Here is a 23,626-nt window from a genome sequence, read left to right on the forward strand (position 1 = left end):
ACTATGGGCTCCTTTTACTAAGGTGCACTAGCATTTTTAGCGCACGCAGAATATTACCACGCACTGCGCAGCTAGAACTAACGCCAGCTCAATACTGGCATTATGGTCTAGCGTTTGTGGCAATTCTTCGCACGTTATTCCGTGCATTAATGCCCTAACGCAGCTTAGTAAAAGGAGCCCTATGCATCTGGTGGTATAATTATTCATCATTCCCAATATAGCATTACTATTTCATTTTACACAATTTCTTGTCATTAATTCCTTAATTGTATTTTAATTTTATAATGTATATAATATAGAAGTTCATGACTTAGCTTTTATAGCTGATTATTCCCCTTCCCGACGCATTTCGCTTATCTTTATCAAGGTCGGGGGAAACTTTATCTGTTCAAATCAACCGCTGGCGATCGCTGTGACTTGCCCAGAGCCTTTGTTTTATACAAATCTTTCATGCACATTCATAATGAATATCTCAAAACCAGATTGCTTAGATGCATCCTGAGGTCTGGGTTGAAAATTATTGGATCAATATTCAAAGGGATTTAACTGGCCAGAAATGGCTCCTGACCAGTTAAATTGCCTATTCGGAGCTAACTACTAATTTTCAGAGGCACTTAGCAGCGTTAACTAATTGAAAATAACCAGTTAGTGTTGAACTGTAAACAGGCTATTTTGGGAGCATTCTTGGGGCAGAGTCAGCACTTGGCCAGTTACCGTATTATTCGCTCCATAAGACACACTTTTTCCACCACCATAAAGGGGGTGGAAAAGTGGGTGCATCTTATGGAGCGAATACACCTCCCCCCCAGCATTCTGCTTATTCCCCCCCCCCCCCCATGGCATTCTGCTGCTGCTCATTGCCCTCTTACCCACTCGCTGCCGCAGGAAAGGAAGGGAAGGGCTGGTGACGTGCATTCAGGCCCACAAGTCTTCCCCCAACATCATTCACTGGCCTGGACCTTATCTCTGACGTCAGAATTGACATCGGGAGAAGGCTTGTAGGCCCGATTGCATACCACCAGCCCTTTCCTTCATGGAGTTGCGGCAGCAGTGGGTGAGCGGTGGACCAAGGAGGAGGAATCGGCGCAGCAGGGAGTAAGGCAGGCAGGCTTCAGGGCGGAAGGGATGCAGACTTCGGTCTGAGAGGGAGGAAGGCAGGCAGGCTTCGGTGCAGGAGGGAGGGAGGGACAAAAGCTGGAAGGGGGAGGGGGTATATGAACTCGGGACATAGGAAGGAAGGAAGGAGGGAAGGAATAGAAGGAGACAATTGTTGGGCCTGAGAAAAGAAGGAAGGAAAGAACTATCAAGTGCAACCAGAAATCACCAGACAACATAGATCAGATTTCAATTTAGTGATCAAAATCTGTCTGCTGCAGTATATTTGTCTATTTTTCTAGGGGGCTGGGTTTAGAGGCACAGTTTGGTTCAGAATATTTTTTTCTTGGTTTTTCCTCCTCTATATCTAGGGTACGTCTTAGGGAATAAAAAATATGGGGACCCAAACAGAGCATTTATGTAACCTAGGCTTTTACACATACACATGTAAATTTTAACATACTAGCATTTACCCACGTATGTGCCAACCTAAACTTGTAAATGCTAGCATGGATCCTAAGTGTTATTCTGCAAATGCCCAATTAACTTACATAACTGTGTATTTGCAAGAGAAGAGGCTCTCAGATATGTAGCTTACAAAATCCTGTAAGTTACATGAGTTCCTGTCACACTTAAGCATGTGCTTTAGGACTGATGAACAGTTATGGGCCTACTGGCACAATACTTTTTTCCTAACTATCTCAATTCTGTTGCTGACTTGACTTCTTATTTCAATTTGTTCCATGTTGAGTGACTTACATGCAACATATAGAATTATTTATTACAAGAAAATCATATTTTGCTAAGTGATAGTGATGATTAGATTGTGTTTTTAAAAAAAAATCTATACAAAGCTTATTTTCTACATAACTGTCAGATAGATCTTCTTGAATAAATTTTGTAATAAGCCTACACTCACATCAGCCACCTCACCTAAACTACCTGGCTCTTCGGCTGTCACCAATCAGGCCCTTCTTCAGTGACCTTCCTCACTGGCAATCAGTTGAGACCATTTCTCACAATTTCCTGAAAACATAAACTGCATTTACCCTCTTCCACCTCGTTTTTGAAACTCTTGCACCAATCTGTGAGAACTATAACCTCTCTCCGGATATACATGTTTAATAAGGATCAGCTCTTTCTGACTGAAAACCATGGTCATAGGAGCCAACTTTTTTTTAAATTATTGGGGGTGCTTAACCCAATGGAACTTACCTCACCATGGACACAGTTGAGGAGTCTGCTCAAGCACCCACAGAACTGTTTAAAGCAAATTGGCATTTGTGCATATCAAGACAAAAATAACTAGGTGGTGGCAATGTCGCTATAAGTGAGATGGCCAGTAGGAGTTTAGGCTTATTGTAAATTTATGGATGATACATCTCAAATTTTATTGAAATTGATCACAGTTTGACAAAGTTATGCAGAAAACAAGCTTTATATAGTCTTTCTTTTTAACACAATGTATGTATATCTATCTACATATATATATATATATAGAGAGAGAGAGAGATACAGTATGGAGGGAGAGAGAAAAAAAGAGTTTGTATTCATTCTCTGCTTCATTTGTTACAACAGAAGTTTGAACATTTAGAGAAGAGGGATGTTTTGATAAATTGTGCTTAAGAAATCTTTCCATTTTGTTCCTTTTGATGTAGTAGTTGTAAAGATTTCTGTGATTTGGGGAGTTCTGCTTAGAAAATGACAGCATTTGTGAAGACTCCATTGACGCCTTGACACTTAAGACTGGAGATAATGGATAGACATGGTTTAACAATGCAGTAGGGTCATACAGAGAAGTGCTTATTATACAAAGAGTTATTGACATAATTGATACAATCTTTTTCACTTAATTGTTGGATTGATGCAGAGCACTTCACGTTGCCAGGGTAAATGATTGACAGTAGGGATTGGTTTCTGTCATAGAGCATAAAATCTGTTTTTCTCCTTGGGATCTTGCCAGGTACTTGTGACCTGGATTGGCCTCTGTTGGAAACAGGATACTGGGCTTGATGGACCTTTGGTCTGTCCCAGTAAGGCAATTCTTATGTTATGTTCTGTTGCCTGCATTCGTCTTGTTAAATTGGTATTAGGAGGAATGGCATAATAAAGGGGGGCGGGGAACGGTCCGCCTTAGGCACGGTCTTTGTACGTAGTGCAGGCAACTGCCCTCCTCTCCGTCCCTCACTCCGCGCTGCGCTTGTGAGAATTTTCCCTCATACCTTTTTAATTTTCCCTGCATGAGCAGCATAATGAACTTGCTGCCCTCATCAGTGTCACCTCTCTCTGATGTCATTTCTGGGCCCCGCACCTAGGAAGTGACATCAGAGGGATAGCTGACATGACACGGGCAGCAAGTTCACGATGTTGCTCGGGCCTGGAAAATTAAAAAGGTCCGGGGAAGGGGATGCACGGCAGGGGGGCAGCGGGAAGGAGCGGGGAAGGGGCGGAGAAGAGGATGGGGGAAGGGTACCACCACCCTAGGCACATGCTCCCTCGCTATGCCACTGATTAGGAGTGTATACATTTTGATATTAAATTGCCCAGAGTTTATGCAGGTAATTGTGTGTTGTTAAAATGTGGAAGAATCTGAAAGCGTTTCTCTTTGCCCGGGCTTATGCTTGATTCATTTTTTACTTTCGATGTAACTACTTGGAATGACATTTTTAGCACTAAAATTCACATCAAACACAGGTGCCGGAAATTCAATCCTCAAAAACTCTGGCCTATATTTTTGTTGCCCATGTTTGAGGTAGCTGCGGAACGGCACTGTTGTACAATTGACATGTGATTGGCGGCTGGTTTTTAGACGGCTGCCAATAGTGGTGCTATTTGTAGAATCCAGCTCTCAGTATTAGTCACCACGGATCATTTAGTGAGTTTCCTGTGATTTAACAGAGACTTTTTGTCATTTGTGTGTATGTATGTGTGTTTTTAGATCTACATAGGTCTGGCCTGTTTTAAAATGGAGTTCTTTTCTATATATTGTATATTTGTAAACCGCTTAGACCTGTCTTAAGAACAAGCAGTATAACAAGTTTTAATAAAACATACTGTATAGCAAAAAAAATTATATTTCTATGACACACATATTTCACCCACAATACCTCTGTTTGCCTATTTGGCCTCTGAGAACCAATCTTGATTTGTTAAGAAGAAAACGAACTGCTCCACAAATCACCTTATTGAGCTAATGGAATATGTTTATCCAAGTCAAACTGCTCAGTTGAGCATGAATATTCAGTACTCGGTTAACCATGTCTACCAAAGAGAAATCACTTTCTGTTGATATCTTGCAAGATGTGCAATAATCTGCATGATACCCTCTAACCTGACCTGTGCTCTCACAGATTTCTGGTTTTATTGTTCAGGGAGTTAGGGGGTTTTGTGTCACAGGAGAGGAAGGCGTGATATTGCAGCTATGAGAGGCCAATTCTCTTTGCTGCCTGACTGAGAGCACGAAAACTGTTGAAATAGCTATCCAGAATGTTAAGTTAAAAGTGCTACATTACTCATACACAAGTTATGGTTTGTTTTATCCTATAAGTCTACTTTGCTTTTCTGTTCATTTTCTAAGGTGGATGTGTCTTTAAATTCCCACCACAGAAGACTGGCTTTCCACTAGTAGTAATTCTTCTTGACCTGTCTCACTGCATGTCTTATATTGTTCGACTAGAAGCAGTATCTACATGGAAGTATCCTACCATGTAATTGACTGTCATACGTTTCACAATGAGTAGGTCTGAATTATCTCTGGGTTTTCAGAATGTCAATGGTATTGATAACCTGGTTAAATGGGAGAAAATTATATCCTTTCTTGAGAGAGAGAGCATGCTGAAATGTTCTTTATACAAAAAATATTAAAAATAAGAATCACAGACAGGCACTATTAAAGATAGTGGAACAACATTTCTTTGTGATAAAGAAGGAGTATTTGCAAAAACAAAGTTAGTGTGCAATCCAGAATGAAGAAACATTATCCTGCAATGGTTTCACTCTTAAATCATTGTCTTTTGTTGTATGTCTTGTCAGTCTGTCTTGATTAAATTATATGCTATAGAGTATAGACTGTAGAAGCTTCCATTATCTATCTCTGTACATTTGGTATGCACCATACAAGCAGGCTAATGATGATATAATAAAAAAAACTTAGCAGCAACATTTGCAAATGTGATAGAGAAGGGGAATCAAACTGGGATCTGCAGATCTTCCTGCTCTCGGTTCTAATCACAGCAACTAAATGCTCCTCTACCACTTACCCTCTAAAACACCAATAGTCAAATAGAATTTCACCAAAGTCCTTCATCATTAATCTAAACTGTTTACCACCCATGAATTGCCAGATTTTTGCAAAGGTCAAAATCAGTTTACACCAGTATATCGCACACTAGTGTGCCTCCTGAGATTACAGGTGTGCCGTGGCACACTGGATAGGAGGAGAAGCGTCAGCTGACTGCCTACAGGATGTGCCTCTCGCGGTGAGAGGCACGTCCTGTAGGCAATCAGCTGGCACCGGCGCCTCTCCTCTCTGGCCCTCGTCCCTGCTGGCATCCCCACTGGCATCTTGGGGCCCTTCTGAAGCGCCTTTGCACAAGCGCAGATGTTGACGTGATGACATCACACAAGTGCATGATATCATCATGGTGACCCTGTGCACTTCTGGGTGCCTTGAGCTGTGGCCACTACCTTTAGTGTGCCGCAGCTAGAGAAAGTTTGCGGGACACTGGTTTAAACAAATGTTCTCTCTAATTTCAGGTAGTCTAAAGCTATATGTACGTCTGATAGTGCTATAGAAATAATTAATAGTAGTTGTAATAGTATTTGAAACTTCCAATTATGGTCCTGGCTCTGCCTTTTACTCACTCTGGATGTTTTCAGAAGGAAGGAGGAAGGAAGAAGTTCAACACATCACGGTGAAAGTGTCATGATGCCAACTTTGGGGTCAACATACCTCTTAGGAAGTTTGAGCCATGTGGTACCTGGGCCTGGATCCCACTCTGTTCTTATGATGCTATATGAGAAGCATTGGGGTACCAGCTCTTCATGGCTTAAAGTGAACAGCACATACTAGTCAGCAACTGGCAGGAATATCAGACTTGAAAGAAAGGATTCAATGGGTGTCGGAGTGTTTGCCGCACATCAGCTGTTATCAAGTCTTTGTGAAAGAAGAGGTATGTTATTTACCTTTGTAGCTAGGAGCCAGGACTGTAGATATATCACTAAGAAAATTAAGTTAAACATGCATGTCCAACCTTTCATTGCTCACAGATATTACATGATCGTTCACAAAAAGACATGCACATCTGAAAAATTATTGGGGTTTTTTTTTAACTTGTTGCTCATTTTTTTTTAGAACTTATCACGCAGACACACAAAATGAAATTAACAAACACCTGGCCAATCCTTAGAGGGAGTACTGGTTGCAGGTGAATGTTCTTGAAGCAAACTGGGAAGAACACCACTTAAGGAGAAAGATGAAGCATATCAGGATGAGAGGGGAAAAAAAAGGTTTTTTAATGGCAATTAAAGATGAAGAGACCATTTAGCACAAAGGACATTTAGGGAGAAATTCTATATACGGTAGGTGCCCAACAAATTGGTGCAGAAAAATCACACCTACCCTTTAGGGACGGTTTATAGAAGAGAGTTTAATGCTGGGATCTGTGACTAAATTAAGGCATGACCCCACACATAACAGCTGCAGATCAGGCATATTCTATAATAGTACATGTAAATTTTCAGAATGCCCCTGACCCACACATGACCCTTTTTTGTTCTACGCACCTCTTTATAGAGTACGCCTAAAAAGATGCATATGTATATTCAAATTAGCGCTGATAATTGCTTGCTAGTGCCAATTATTGACGCTGATTGGCTCAATCAATTAAGTTGCATGAGCAAATTGGGTGCACACCCAACTTAAAAGAGAGTGTGGCACAGTGGTTAAAGCTACAGCCTCAGCACCCTGAAGTTGTGGATTCAAACCCACGCTGCTCCTTGTGACCCTGGGCAAGTCACTTAATCCCCCCATTGCCCCAGGAACATTAGATAGACTGTGAGCCCACAGGGACAGACAGGGAAAAATGCTTGAGTACCTGAATAAATTCATGTAAACTGTTATAAGCTGCCCTGGGAGAAGTCATAATAAAATTTAAATAAATGAATAAATAGACTAGAATTCAGGGGTTTCTCTATAAAGATATGTTACTAGTCTATGAACTAATTCATTGCAAGGAACTTTTATCCATGACTTTCAAGAAGAATGGAAACTCAAGGCTTAAACAAGTTTACTGAATGGCCATAATCTCTAATCCACGACACCATCTTTTATCTTAACGTTATAACATGATTGTAGAAAGAGCCATCAATCTTGATTATGGTGGTGTTTACTTGTAGAAAATAAGCATAAGGATGAACCATCAAAAGTTAGGTATCTTTGGAAAGTTTAATTTTGACTTTATAGTTTTCTTCTTTTATTGGATGCACACTATATTGCGAATTTCACAGTATACAAAGGATAGGCATATTTTCCCTTATTAAATTACAGAACCAGATTCTGTCCACATGAAAAAAAAATCTCTCTTAGAAAGTTTCAAATATCATTCTAAAAATAATTAAGAGGGTTACGGCTCCTGCTGAGCTGATAAAATAAAATAAGATTTTGTTCTTGGTGTTATGTATTGTTCTAGCTGAATATTTACAGAAAATCAGTCTTAATATTTGAACTTAAAGAAACAAAAACATTTTGCCCCAGAAATTTTCACCTGTTATATTCATTTCAGTGGGAAAAGAATACAATGCATTGTTTTGGAAAATAGGATTGAAGACCGAGCAATTTTATTTTCACCTACTAAGGTTAGTGTGATGAAATTTTCTTAGAGAAACCAGCTAATTAAAAATGCAACTGGTCCAATTAAGTTAAATACTATACAATAAATCTTCTGAGCACCACCCAGGTCACTGTTGAAAATAAGGAGAACTAATTTCAGTTCTGATAACTTTGCATCTATCATTAAAGACTTGTCAGAAAGGGCAAGGTAAAACTACACTTCTAAGAAGCTTGAATCCTCAGAAGTATAATTGACACTTTCTCTTGTGCTGAAGAACTATTTTTCATTCATGTTTGCTTTCTTCTGACAATAAAGATCATCCTTTTGTTTGTAGGAACTTGCTGATGTTCTGGTAGAGATGAAACGATCCATTTCCTTGAGTTACTGGATGCTTGAAATGACATTTTAAAAGCCTTGTAAAAACTCTTGCAGTTGTGTGACTATTTCTGCATCTACCGTTTCCATAAGAGCTTGGAAACCTTGCTCTCCCATCAATTCCTGTTGGGCCTTGAGTTTCTCATAGACAAACTGCTTAAGTGGCACAGTGTGTACTGGATCCCTCAGTGCAAGCTGTGAAAGATACACAAAAGGAGAATATTATAAAAAGTAACACAATCTCTCCACTGTACCTGTAATTTAATAATATACATTAAGGGCCTGTTCTATAAATGATTAAGTTAGGCGTTCTAATTGCAAGCACCTAGTGAGGCCTAACTAAAATTCACATGCAGTTAAATGGCATGGTAATTAACCACACCGTTAAAAACCCATTAAGAATCAAATTTTTGAATGACCAATTTAGGTTGTGTGTGGATATCAGTGCAGCTCCTACTGGTGCCAAAGCTGCGGCACCTTCCAATGCCTAACAATACCTACCTGAAAAGTAGGTGCAGTTAGGGGGCAGAGAATAGGCGTGGTTGACTTATGTGTCCGAGTTAGGCGCGGGTAAATTAGATTGGGTAAAACCTAGCCTAATATACCAGCGCCTACCTCAAGGACGCCTAAGCATGCCTAGGCACTGCTAGCAATAATTTTTCAAGCACTGCCTACAGGTTGATTGACAACTGTGCCAATCAACACCTAGAAGTTAGGTGCGGTTAGGCACCGTTTATAGAATCAGGCCCTAAAAACAGTATTAAGGCTTTACTAGCTAATTAGATTGAAATTTAACATACTAAACTTATCAAAGAATTTGCTTTCATCTGAGGAAGTAGTTTCTTGATGGAATGTGGCTAGATGGCACTTACTGTACTTCAAATATTTAAATAAAAATCCAAGTGGGGAAAGCATGTGGCACATGACTCATGTAATTCTTTCCAACTCTGCTATGTAGGTTTAAATATATGTCTGTACTGTCTGTGGGGTGTTGTGTGTGTGTGTTAGGTTTTGGGTGTGAGGGCAGTATGTAGGGAGGTAGGATAGTTGTACGTTGTTATTTTGGGGGGGAGCATGGTAGCAGCTTGTGAGTTGGAGCAGTTGTAAGGGGGAAATTTTAGGGGTTGGGCAGTTTACTGAGCTGCGGTTTTGTGGGGTGGGGCATTTTGTAGAGAGTAGGTTTAGAGGGTGGAGCTATTTGTGGGTTGGTAGAGCAGTTGCAGGGAGTAGTACTTGAGGGTGGGGTACTTGTCAATGGCCAGTGGAGGGAGTCTGAGAAGTTGAAAGAAAGGGCTAATCTGCATACCATTCTGCTAAGGCTGCTGGTTAATGTTTACTCTCCCTGAGGGAACAGTGATACTAAAAAGGACAATTCCCAAGCTGCGAGCTGAGAAAAGAAGCAGCTCCTTCAGGAGCTGGACAACCTTTGGGAGGAGCCCTGAAGGCCACTGCTGACCGGTGCTGACAGGGGACTCAGTGCAGCAGAATAGAGTGGCCAGGCTGACTAGTCCTGACAGGAGGGACTGGTGCAGTGCAGAACTAAAAGCCTGGTGGTGGGAGGGTCCGCGTGGACCTATACACTGGCAGGAAAGAGCTAAGAAGTAGCCAGAAGGCCTGGTAGAGCCTGGAGTCAAGGAAGTGGCTCAGGCTTCATGACCGGTGGTGGAACCGGTAAAGAAGAATCCAGGTGGTGGGGACTCAAGAGGTCAGGGAGTGAGGGACTGGCCCCATAAGGAGAGTCCTCAGTGCATGCATCTGTGATAAGATGACTGAGCAGTGGAAAGAACTGGAAGAGTCCAAGAGTCCAAGGCTGAGGGGGTGGGACTGGCTGGGATGGTGGTGACTGGCAGAGAGTTCAGTAACGGCACTGGTAGCAGTCAGTGGATCCCTAGGAGGCAGCCTGGTAGATCCTGGGAGTATTGGACAGAGTTCTAAGCAGCATCTGGCAGAGGGACCGGCTAGGATGCTGGCAACTGGTGGAGGGACAAGTAAGCGGCATCGGAAGCTGCCAAAGACCTGGAGGGCCAATGGAGGGTCAGAAAGGACTTGGAAGAAGATCTGGAGAGATGGAGTCCAGGGAGGATAAGAATAAGAGGAAATGTAGCTTTTTACTGGGTTTTCCAATGTGCCAAATTTCATTCCATTCTTTCACATTTTGGGAGCGTTATTTTGCCCAATATAGATGGCCAGATAGGTATTCTCAAACCCTTTTGTATAATGCTTAACTACTTCTGTCAGGGTTGGAAAGAATAACCCTGTAGAGCATCTAACATTAAATAGATTTTATTTTCTATATACAAATTTCTGACATTGCTTAAAGAGGGATAATTTTTTAAAAGAAGCAGGGCAGAACGAATAGTGGAGGCCTGCCATAAAAGGGGAACCTCCTGGGGTCTGAGGGAGGAGGAAAGGGGAAAAGAAGCAGGACAAGGGGGACCAATAGTGGAGTGAAGGAGGAAAAAGAGGGGAGGCAGCAGGGTGAGTGGCAGGCATTTGAAAAGGTGGACATAACCCAGTGATTTTAACAGTGCACTGGGAGGAGAGAACACCCGTCCTCCCATGTGCTGCACTAATGGCCAGCACAACCACCAGGTCAGCAGCTGTGCACGTCACAGCAGATAGGGCTAACAGGATTGGGGACCCAAGGGGCCACGAGAAGAATGGGGGGGCATGTATGAGGAATGGGACTAGGATTGTGGCATTCTAAGAGAGGGCTCTTACCCCTGGATGGCTGAGAAACCCCTCTTGGAGGAGGGGCATGCCCGAGAAGTAACCAATGGTACCTCCTTGCTTGAACGGTGGCAGGGACAGTCAACGGGGCCCCAAAAAGTTTGGATGGTGGCTCGGGGTGAGTGGAAGTAGAGGATAGCTTGAATGGCAGTGCCTACTCATATACAATCAGCTACACACTCAAAGAATGATCGTCAATGGCAGCTGCCTCATCCCTCCTCCCCTATTTTGTGTGTTAGGGTGGCCCTGGGTCTAGATTATGGCAACTACTAGATAGTGTAGGTTCTAGGATGATAAATAAGTAGTTATTGTTATATCTAAGTCATTGTTATGCCTAAGTAAGGATTAAATTGCATGTTTGTAATAATGGCTATATTGCTATATTATGTAATCATGCTGTAGCCTACAATAATAAATTCTCTTAGCGGAATTACCATGGCCTCAAACTGCATTTTGTTGGGGGAGGGGAGGGGCAGGGCAACCTGGCTGAGGCCTCCCCAATTCTTTGGATTGGGGAGGCCTTCTTTGTAGGCCTTCTTTGTAGGAGGATTCTTTGTAGGTAAATGGAGAAAGGCCCTTTCAAGGCTCTGCCACTCCCCCTTCCCCCAGAATGTGAGGAAACCCCACTGACAAACCTAAAATAGGAAATAACATTCATTAACATGGTTTAAGCAATGTGACTGTCAGGTTAGTTCACTTAAAAACCTAGAAATAAAGCTTAATTACAAAACAATGAACGTTAGGTGATATTTTTTTACTGAATACATCTTTCACTAGTGTTTGGGAGCTGAAAGTCCTTTCTTTAGATCAGATCAGATCAGAACAGAATGAACAGTGGCTTTCCCCAGGTCTACTTTGAAACTGATTTATGGAACTTTCCTCCAAGAACTGGTCCAAACTTTTTTTTTTAACTTAGCTACATTAACTGCTTTTACCACTTGCTCTGGCAATGAGTTCCAGACTGAGCTTAGTGAAAAAATAGTTTTCCTATTTCTTTCAAATGCATTACATGATGGATCCCCTAGTCATTGTAATTTCTGAAAGAGTAAAACAATCAAGCTGAAGATCTCTAACTTTCAACTGGCAATTGCTTATTTTTCTTTTCTGAAATACTGTAATGTAATTTTCATGCACAATTTGACCAAACATTAATACGCCTATACTTGTTTACACAAGTGCTCATTAATTATAATACTAAGGAGGCAATTCATGAAAGAGCATTAAAGGGCAAATTCTATAAAGGACGCCTAATGTAGGCATCCACAATGTGGATGACCAACAACTTAGGCATCCAAATAAATTGAATAATAAGTACAATTAACAACTTTAACAATCAATAATTGAAAGTTTAGATGTCCAAAGGCTGTACGTGATTCACAGAATTGGCGTCTAATTTCATAGAAGCAAATTGGAAAAAGCGGCACCTAAACGGGATAGGCGTGGTTTTAAAGTGGATGCCCATTTACAGAATCGTGTGGCACTCAGTGTTCTTAGGTGTTCAAAGACATCTACATTTTCGCTTAAAATATAGGCATTGCAAAACCAGGTCTACTTTTGGGCGCATGCTGGGCGCAAGTTAAGTGGACATGACTTAGGCGCCACTTAGGCATGCTGGAGGTGTCCACATATAGGTAAATGGGACTTATGTTTTGGGGGTAAACAGGACTCCCCCAATGGGAAAAAATGTTTAATAATGCATTACTTAAGCATAACACATGAAAAAAAAAATTGCATACGAAACCTTCTGTTTTTTTGGGGTAAAGAAGACTCCTCTTTGATAATAATGGAAAAAAATGTTTAATAATGCATTACTCAAGCAAAGCACATGAGAAAAAAATATATATATATATCTACTATAATAAATGCGTGTTCCGTGATCCATATGTCCGTGGCAGGCAGGAGAGTGCATGCGTGCTTTACAATGGGACCACACTCGAGCACTGTGGCTGCTGACTCTTTTACACTGCACACCCGAACTCTGCAGCTCCTCTCAAGAGCCTCACCAGCACTCGAGTGCTGTAGCTGAAGAACTCACAGCCACACCTAAGCGGCAGCTCCTCTCAAGAGCCGCATGCAGCACCCGAACTCGTCTGAACTCACAGCCAGACCTAAGCGGCTCCATGCAGACGGGGGTTGAGCTTTACACTGCACGCCTGAACTCGGCCGAAATCACATCCAGACCTAAGCGACAGCTCTTCTCAAGAGCCACATGCAGCACCCGAACTCGTCTGAACTCACAGCCAGACCTAAGCGGCAGCTCCTCTCAAGAGCTACATGCAGACGGGGGTCGAGGTTTACACTGCACGCCTGAACTCGGCCGAAATCACATCCAGACCTAAGCGGCAGCTCCTCTCAAGAGCTGCATGCAGACGGGGGTCGTGGGAGGAGGTGCCTTGGCAAGTGCTGCACAGGGACTGCAGGGGGAGGGAAATACCGCTTCTCCTGCACATACCGGCACGCACAATGCGGAGAGCCTCTTGGCTGGGGAGAAATACTCTGTTCTGATAAGAGACAGGTAGGCAGCTTTGTGATGTTCACAGAACAAATGTGGAAGCTGAACCCAACGTGAATCGAAGTAAACAGGTATGTACGTTCTTCTTTTGACCCGAACAAAGCGCCGGCAAGTTTTGAGACACACCTCCCGTCGGGATAATAGCATGTGCGTTCGACTGTTGTCAAAACAAATTTCCACATGCGCACATTCGCAAACCAATGAGTGTCGAGTGCCGGTTTAACTTACACAAGTCACTCTGTGCCAATTTACTCCTTTAAACAATTTACTCTGTGGGGTTTGGTGCAGAGCCTAGCAGGGAGAATTTGGTTCAGAATGTTTTTTTTTTTCTTGTTTTCCTTCTCTAAATCTAGGGTGCGTCTTATGGTCAGGTGCGTCTTATGGAGCGAAAAATATGGTATCCCTAAATATCCAATTTTATTGGTTTAAGGGTTTTCTTTAAGATCTTACAGACACTGCAGCCACAAACTGCTGTATCTTATTTAGATTTACCAGATTGCATGCTCTCATTTTGTATTAGATTTTTTTTCTTTCCATTTAGTATCCTTTATAAAGTTATTTGAGAGTACATATTAACCCCCCCTTTTACAAAACTGTAGTACAGTTTTTAATGCCGGCCAAGGCTGTAACAACTTTGATGCTCATAAAATTCCTATGAGCGTCAGAGCTGTTACTGCTGCAGCTGGCGCTAAAAACTGCACTATGGTCTTGTAAAAAAGGTGTGTGTATTAAATAAGCCACAGGAAATAACAGGTGTCAATAAAACATAATATATGTTATATCCTGTGGCTTATTTATTATTGGATGTACAAGTTTTAATTTTATATATTTATACATTCACTTTCTTGTGTAATTTACTTTTATTCCTTTTTCTTTTACAAACTACACTTAAATTGTGGATATTAATTTTATAATGTTCAATTTTTTATACATAATTGTAATTATTGTACTGTCGCTCATTTTTTAGCTCACCATTTCATTTACCCCCTCTTTTATGAACACATAGCACGGGTTTTAGTGGCGGCAGCAGTCGGAGCAGTTACCACCGCTGCCGGCGCTAAAACCCGCGCTACACCTTCATTAAAGGAGGGGTTAGTTCATTATATTTATTTCTTTATATATTTATGCACATATCTATAGAATCTGATACATATTATGTATTGTTAATGCTTGTTGCATTTATATAGACAAAGGGCCTCTTCTATTAAACTGCGCTAGTAATGTCTAGCGCGGGGAGCCGTGCTGAATGTCCCGGGCTGCTCCTGATGCTCATAGAGTTCCTATGAGCGTCGGGAGCAGCGCGGGCCATTCAGCGTGGCTCTGTGCTAAATACTGCTAGCACAATTTAATAGAAAGTGTTTGGGTCATACTGTATGTTACTTATATGTTGCTTTGTTCTGTATATACGTAGATCATAACTTCTAATGCAGACTTTTGAGTGTTGAATCATGGCCCTGTGCTGCATCGTATATTTATATGGTAAACTCTCAATTTCTTCTCCATTCCCTTTTGAACAATTCCTAACATTTTATATGCATTTTTTGGGCTGCTGCAGCACACTGGGTTGAACATTCCAACACATTCTCCTGGTACAAGGAGTAACGGTGCTGGAGCTGCTCTGGCAACAGTGAACACAATGTATTAAAATTTGCTGTAGCTCTGACAAAGCAAGTTCCCTCTTTTTGTACTGTGGGGTTTAGATTCCCTGCAGCTCTTGGCATAATTCCTTCTGATAGATCTGAAGGAGCAGGCTGATTCTTCTCAAATGCATTTGCTTCCTGCCAGCAAATGCTTTTTTTATGCACAGGTTTGTTTGCTCATATGAAAACTAACTTGTGCATTCAGACCCCCCTTTTACAAAACTGCAAGAGGCTTTTAGCACCACATGCTCTGTGCTGCTCCGACTTGGGATGATAAGATACACTCATCCTCACAAAGCATAGAAAGAGAATACACATGACAAAAAAAAAATCTAAAGGAAAATTAAGGACTGGCAAACTTAGTGGAAAGGGTTAATATGGCAAGCCAAAAGAAAACTTGAAAAAAGGTAACAATTCATTAAGTACATTAGAAGCAGGGCGTTTATGAAGGAGTCAACTGGACCATTAGATGCAAAAGCTTAAAAGGGGTGGGCAGGAAAAATAAGGCCACAGCGGAAAAACCTAATGAATTATTTGCTTCAGTCTTTAATAAGAAGGATTTTGAGAAGATACTCATGCTGGAAACCATCTGGAAGATGTAAAAGAGCAAATTAAAATGCTAAAGAGTAGTATATCACTTGGACTGGAAATGGACCTACAGACCTATTAGTAGCAATCTGTAACCTATGATTAAAAATTGCCTTGGTACATAAGCATTAGAAGATGGCCAAAGTAACATTAATTTAAAAAAAAAAATATCCGGTGGTCTTGGTACTAGGGACCATCTTGGTACTAGGGACTGGTGAGTCTGACATCAGTGCCCGGCAAAATGGAAAAAGCCATTCTGAAAAATAAAATTACCAAACATTTGAATATGCATGGCTTAAGAGGTTAGAACCAATATGGATTTTGCTGTGAGATCAGTGCTTTTTAACAGATTTACATATGATCTGAAAACCCCCCGAAATAAACGAGGTGATCAGATTTACAGATGATAACAAGATTCTTCAAAGCTTTTAAATTAAGAACACTTTGTAAAGAATTACCAAGAGAAACATTGGGAGACTGGGTATTTAGATGGCAGATGAAATTTAGGGCTCCTTTTACTAAGCTGCGGTAGTGGCTAGACGCTAACGCCTCCATTGAGCTGGCATTAGTTTTTCTGCGTAGCGTGGGGGTTAGCGCACGCTAATCTGCAGCGCACGCTAAAAACGCTACCGCAGCTTAGTAAAAGGAGCCCTTAATGTGGACAAATAAATAAAGGGAAGAATAATCCAATACAGTAGCTAAATGATTCTAAGTTCCTTGGTGTTACCATCCAGGAACAAGAGGCATCATAGTTGACTATGCAAGAAATCCTTTGCACAGTGTGTGGTAGCACCTAAAAAGCAAATACTGTAGAATGTTAAGAATTATTAGGAAAGGAATGAAGAATAATACAGAAGATATCATGTCTCTACTATTCCATAATTGAACCACATACTGAATACTGTGCAATTCTTTGCTGCTATTCCTCAAAAAATATATAGCTGAAGCAGAAAAGGTGAAGAGAAGGGTGATCAAAATGATACAGGAGATGGATTGACTCACCTAAGAGGAATAGATAAAGATGTTTGAGCTTTACTGCTTGGAAGAGAGACAGCTACAATGAGATATTACGGATGTCTATCAAATCATGACTGGTATGGTTCTTTACCCTATCAAGCTGACTTTGAATGCCATCATTTATCTCTTAAAATGAGCTCAGAGATATTTGATTTATTTTGTTGGGATATTCCAGGTATTGTGACCACTGTCAGAGACACAATGTTGAGCTTGATTGATCTAGGTCTGACTCAGCAAGGTCTACCTTAGTGGTCTCTAATCTTTTTCATGTATGGTCATGTGAAAAAATTAGGACAGCCTATGAAATATTCAGTTCTTTCGTAAGAATTGTTCACATATTGATGACAAATCTTTTTTTATTTATCTCTGGAAAAGAAAGTGTTGTAATTGCAGGTAAACAACAAAAACTTTCCTTGATTTACTCATGAAAATTTGTGTATTCTAACTGAGGAATAAATTAGGACACCCTATACCCTAATAGCTAGAGTTACCCCCTTTGGCTGAAATAACTGCAGTGAGATGCTTCTTGTAGCCATCTACCAGTCTCTGACATCAGTCAGAGGAAAGTTTGGCCCACTCCATGCAGAATTCTCACAACTGTGAGATGTTTGAGGGGTTTGTTGCATGTACTGCCCGTTTCAAATCACCCCTCAGCATCTCAATGGGATTAAGATCAGGGCTTTGACTCAGCCACTCCAGGACACTCCATTTCTTAGTTTTCAGTCAGTCCTTGGTGGATTTACTGGTATGTTTTGGGTCATTGTCATGTTGCAGGGTCCAGTTCTGATGCCGCTTTAATTTTCTTACAGATGGTCTCACATGTTCCTCAAGCACCCTCTGATACACGGTATAATTCATGGTGGATTCTATGATGGTGAGCTGGCCAGGATCTGCTGCAGCAAAGCATCCCCAAACCATGACACTTCCACCTCCATGCTTCACAGTTGGTATGAGGTTCTTTTCCTGGAATGCTATATTTGGTGCACGCCAAACATGCCTTCTTTTCTGATGTCCAAATAATTCAATTTTAGATTCATCTGTCCATACAACACTATTCCAGAAGTCCTGGTGTTTGTCTATGTTCTCTCTGGCAAACTTCAGTCTGGCCTTCATGTTTCTCTTAGAGAGCAAAGGTTTCCTCCTTGCACACCTCCCATGCAAGTTAAATTTGTGCAGTCTCTTTCTGATTGTAGAGGCATGTACTTTCACATCAACAGTAAGCAAGAGCCTACTATAGGTCCCATGATGACATTTTAGGGTTTTTGGAGACTTCTTTTAGCATCTTGTGGTCTGTTCTGGAGGTGAACTTGCTTGAACGGCCAGACCTGGGCATGTTGGCAGTTGTTTGGAAAGTCCTCCACTTGTACACTATTTTCCGGACTGTGGAATGGCTAATGTCAAATTCTTTCAAGATCTTTTTAAATCCCTTAACAGACTTATAAGCTGCTACAATCTTCTTTCTGAAGACCTCAGATAGCTTTTTTGATCTCACCACGGTGTTCACTCTCACCACAGCAGTCATGAGCACACCAAACTAAATGTCTGAGGTTTAAGTAGGGCAAACCTCCTTCAAAATGCTGAGTAACGATGTTCTAATCATGTGAACCTGATGTGATACACCTGTGTGTGATTTGAGCCACTTTAAGTGTGAGGATATGTGGGGGTGTCCTAATTTATTCATCAATTAGAATACACATTTTTGTGGCTAGCTTTTGTTTTATGAGTACATCAAGGAAAAGTTTTGTTGTTTACCTGCAATTACATCACTTTCTTTTCCAGAGATTTAAAAAAAAATAAATTTGATATTGATATGTGAATATTTCTTAAGAAAGAATTGAATATTTCATGGGGTGTCCTAATTTTTTCACATGACTATAAAGGGTCACAATGTAAATGCAATAAAGCTTTGAAGACCACCAAAATATTTCAAGCTTACACATAATAAAATAGGGGAAAGGGAATGGGGCTTGATATACCACTTTTCTGTGGTTACAATTAAAGTGGTTTACATACCTACAGCCATACAATATGGAACTATATTTGCTGCCAATAACCATAAGGATCAAGTTTAAATTAGGCATCACTACCTTTAAGATCCTGAGAAGGAATGCCCCTGACTATCTAACAAAGAGCCAGATTCTCAAAACTTAAGGTTGCCTTTAACGTGGTCACTAAACTGGTTCCAGACGGTTTAGCCTCATGCATTTTAGCGGTGGATTATCAAAACGGCTTTTCGCGGTCTTTAGCAAGCTTTCTAGAAGTCTCCGACACTGCCATGAAATGAACACTCTGGTGGATTCCTAAACATCACAGAGTTATTCTCCAAGAGCAGCGTTGGCTTTTGGAGACAAAAATCAGCGACTGGTCTGGGGGTGCCAGTACAGTGACAGCACTGTTAAAAGTGCATCTTGTGGTGTGTGTTTTGACTGTGGCTAATGAAAAAAAAAAAATTACATGAGTTTCATAAATTATAGTATTTTTTTTTTTTAGTGGAAGTGGTAAAAACACGCTTCTTGAGCACATGTATTATAGCCCCCCTCCTCGGCAGTGGGAGAGATGCTCACTCTCTCCTGCCGCAAACAACACACCCCTGGCAGGGAGAGAGATGCCCACTTTCCTGCTGCCAAGCAACACAACCCAAGACCTCCTCAGCAGTGGAAGAGGTGCCCACTTAACCCTCTGTGCCTCCGATGAATCCCGCCCTATCCCTCTTATCTTATTTAGATGGCTGGCTAGAGGGATGCCTAATCCCTCCGGCCAGTAGGCCTGCCTCTTCAAAATGGTGGGCCATCCCCTCCCCAGTGTATCCTGGGATGCACTGGGAAGGGGCCTGAGGCTCTGATTGGCTCCTATGGGAGGGGCTTTAAACAACTTGGGCCTCCCCGGATGCACTGAAAAGGCCCAGATTGTTTAAAGCTCCTCCTATGAGTGGGACCCTTAGGTGTCCGGACCAATTCGAAGCTTAGGATCCTTGCTGATGCATCTGGAGAGGGGTCTAAGGTTTTAATTGGTTTATATTATTGTCTGTCCTTGCAAATTGTTCTATTTAGGTCAAACTTCTCGAAATTTATGTACCAGACTAATTGAATATTGCAAGTGTTTAAATATTTTAAAGATATCAGTCCCACTAGTGACTCATTGTTTGGATTGAGGACATTTAATGTGCTGAAATGTTTAGTAATTGAATGTATTCCAAGCACTTCACAGTGCAATGACATTAGAAGACTACTAAGACAGTAAGAACAGCACTGGATCTTGGATTTTCTAATTAGAATTAGTGAACCCACGTGGTTTAAATGCTATGATTGAATGGCAGGCTTTTATCTAAATGGAAATTAAGTTGTGGATTGATGTCATCATTTAAGATGCATCTTAAATGGTGGTGTTTAGTGGAAGCCACGGACATACTAAAATGAGTCTTATTGCACGGTCGGATCAGAAATTTGATGAATTCCCCTGACGTAGCTAGAAAGAGAAGCGAAACAGGAGTACTACTATATATTATTGAAATTAATACTTCCTAAGTTTTCATAACTAGGAACTGAGGACTAATGGTTACTGGAATGTATTTGATTATAGTAAATGCACTAGTTGTAGCTTTCAGTATTTAGTATGTAGAAAACTCTTCTTATTGTCTTAGTACTTATATCTTCAACCTCCCTGATAATGGATTCAACTGAAACTCAGCTGGAGTTGGAGGCTTACTCTGATTGAACAATATAAGTAATTAAACTGGAAAACAATAAGGATTAAGAAAAGAGAACCTCAGAACTGATTTAGCATTTCTCATTGGATTATGAATATAAGGAACAACTGGCTTGGTCAAGTCTACAGATTACAACTCAAGGAGATATTGGGACTTTAATTGACTCATCATCATCATCAAGTTAAGTGAGCTTCATTGGGTCTCAATGGTTTCAACATTTAACATCATTAAGAACCTTGAAGATTGATTGATGGACTCTATTTAAAAGCTTTGGATAGTACATGTAGCTTTTCCTAGCCTATGAGTATGTCATTAGTAGCATTTTGCACTTTGTATTACTTGTTATTGTAGATTTTAAATGTAGATGAAATAAATTGTGTTAGTTTTTAGGATATGAACTGAATTAAAGAAATTAATAAATTAAACATTTAATTAATTTTAAGCTTTGGTCTTCTTGGTATAGCATTTTAATGAATTGAATATCAGTAACTGATTATATTTACTCTATTTTGTATAGTAATATATTTGTGAAACAATGTGGTACATGCGCTTATATTATTGAACGTGAGAAAGGTTTGAGATTGTGGATTGATTGCCTTCCTTATGAACTGTTAACTGAATGGAATGGATTGTTATGAAGACTGTATACTTAAGTGGATTGATTGTTGATCCAAGAGCTGTGTTATTGAGGTCTTTTTCTCCACTATTTATGAATGATTTTATGATTGGAAGAGGTGTGTGTGCCCCTAAAATGCTCTGTAAAATACATTTTTTGTATTTATGGTGCTAGTAAAAGGACCCCTCAGTAAGGTATGCCTAAGGCATGCACGCTAAACGCTAATACATGCATAGAATATAATGGACGCATTAGCATTTAGCGCACGCTAAAACAGCTAGTGTGCCTTAGTAAAAGGAACTTTGAATTTGGGGAATAATGTATTATTCTTTAATAATAAAACCTTACCTGCGCATGCGCTGTTAAAACAGTGTGATCCCTGCCGCCGTGATTTCTGTTCTATTTGGGGCGCGTGTGGCTGCTTGCTGCACGCACCCCGGCTTCCAACGTCTTCAGGCTTCGGCGCGTGCAGGCATGTCAACGGCGGTGGTGGTTTATTACTGGCACACAGGAACGGAAGGAGAGTGTCATGCGACGCAGGCGGGGATCGGAAAGGGTAAGGGAGCTGGCCAGAAACAAACAAATGCTGCAGCACAGAGAAGTGAGGTGGGGGGAGGGAAATGCTGCTGCTGCTGCACAGGGAAATGCTGCTGCTGCACAGGGAAGTGGGGGTGGGGGAGAGGGAAAGGGGGCCAGGGAGCAAACTTGCTTTGCTTTGGGGGGAGGGGTGTGCTGGGGGGCAGGGAGTAATCTTGGTTTACTTTGGGGGGAGACAGAAAGGGGCCATGGAGAAAGACAAAGAAAGGCAGGCAGGGGGCCACGGAAAGAGACAGAAAGACAGGCAGGCAGCGCACGAGAACGAAAGACAGCGAGAAGGGAGAGAGACAGAAAGACAGACAGACAAAGGGGGCCAGGAAGAGAAACAGACAGAAAGAAAGACAGACAGCAGGAGAGGAGAGAGAGAGAAAGGAAGATAGATAGCGGGAGGGAGAGAGTCAGAAAGAAAGGAAGAAAAAGACAGGGGCAGGGAGAGAGAAAGAAACACAGACAAGCAAAAGGGGCCATGGAGAGAGACAGACAATGGGCGAGAGGGAGAGAGACAGAAAGAAAGGAAGAAAGAGACAGGGGCAGGGAAAGAGACAGAAAGAAAGAAAGACACATATATTCTAGCACCTGTTAATGTAAAGGGCTTAACACTAGTTCTTTAATATGCATCTATCTTTGTGCAGCGCTGCGTGCGTCTGGTAGAGCTATAGAAAAAATTAATAGTAGTAGTAGCATTACACATTGAAACAATATCTGTTGTCTTAATGAGGTGAGAAAAGTATCACTATAAGACGGAAAAGGGATCCAAGATTGCGTTTCCATGAGCTTGATGATAGGACGCCAGGAAGCTCGCAATAAATTACCTCTCTACTTTTCTTTATTGAGAATTTTTACCTTTTACTATGCCGAAGCGAAGAGACAGGACTGCGGCTGGGGCCTCGCGGTGCTCCGGACCAGTAGCTGTCGGCACTATTGAAGAACTTCTGTGGTGGATGCAGGACATCACGGCGGTGGCGGCAGATTCCCCGCTGGAGGCGCGGCAATGAGACGAGATGCCGGCGGCCTCTTTGGGGCTTGAAACAACATTAAGCCCCAAAACCAGAGCACCGCCCCTACAACCTCACATTACTAGCTCTCTAAGGGAGGGAGTGTTGCCAGGAGACGGTGGACATTCTACCCCTGAGGCCAGAGAAGACGATCTGGAGAGCAGAAGTTTAGGCTCTCAGCTTTCTCAAGAGAGCCTGAACTTAGAAAGTGAGGATTCAATAGCTGGTGGAGTAAGAACAGCCCAGACGGAACAGAGACAGGGAGAAACTGCAATTGGTGAGCAATTTGGAATACATTACAACTTTTCTTACCTCAAAAACTCCAGGAAGTTACATTAGAATCCCTTTGGGACTTGATTTCTAATTTGGGAAAGACTTTTAATTCTCAATTCCAACAATTAGAAGGGAAAATTAACAATTATGATACTGAAATTGGGAACTTGAAAAAAAAAAAAAAAGATTTAGAAGCTTCTAAATCTTTAACGAATAATCTTCAAGAAGATATAGGATTATCAAAGAAACTTCAAGAGACTTTGATTAAAGATAATATAAGTTTAAGAAGGAAAATTGAATCTTTGGAGAACTTTTCTAGGAATAATAATTTAAGACTGATTAATTTTCCAAAAGTTTCTACGGTAACACCTAAAGATATGTTGAAACGATATCTTCAATAAATATTGGAAATACCTGAGTCTGCATTACCACCTATTACACAAGTGTATTATTTACTAAGACTCGAGATATTCAACAAGTAATAAATCAAGACCCTATAAACATCTCAGCTGTATTAGATTTATCTGATAGAGAAATGTCTGTTCCATCTACTTTGCTTTTAACGCTTGCACTTACCCCTGATAAGAGTTGGTTAATGAGAATGTTCTATAAACATAGACAAAAAGAATTTATTGGTCATAAGATATAAATG

The 23,626-nt window shown here is 41.1% G+C and overlaps 1 protein-coding gene across 4 annotated transcripts in view; it reads right to left on the reverse strand.

Annotated features, from left to right (window-relative positions):
- Window positions 1-7,521: 7,521 nt before the first annotated feature.
- Window positions 7,522-23,626, reverse strand: part of IPO11 (importin 11) — a 568,146-nt gene continuing 552,041 nt past the window's right edge. For 2 of the 4 annotated variants that reach the window (XM_033930425.1, XM_033930408.1), the window contains one exon: window positions 7,522-8,495. In XM_033930425.1, coding sequence (XP_033786316.1) covers window positions 8,331-8,495 — 165 coding nt within the window. In that variant the 3' untranslated portion in view covers window positions 7,522-8,330. The remainder of the gene's footprint in view (window positions 8,496-23,626) is intronic. The other 2 variants (XM_033930455.1, XM_033930445.1) reach the window with 1 other exon arrangement.

Source organism: Geotrypetes seraphini, chromosome 1 (genome assembly GCF_902459505.1).
Source record: "Geotrypetes seraphini chromosome 1, aGeoSer1.1, whole genome shotgun sequence".
NCBI lineage: Eukaryota > Metazoa > Chordata > Amphibia > Gymnophiona > Dermophiidae > Geotrypetes > Geotrypetes seraphini.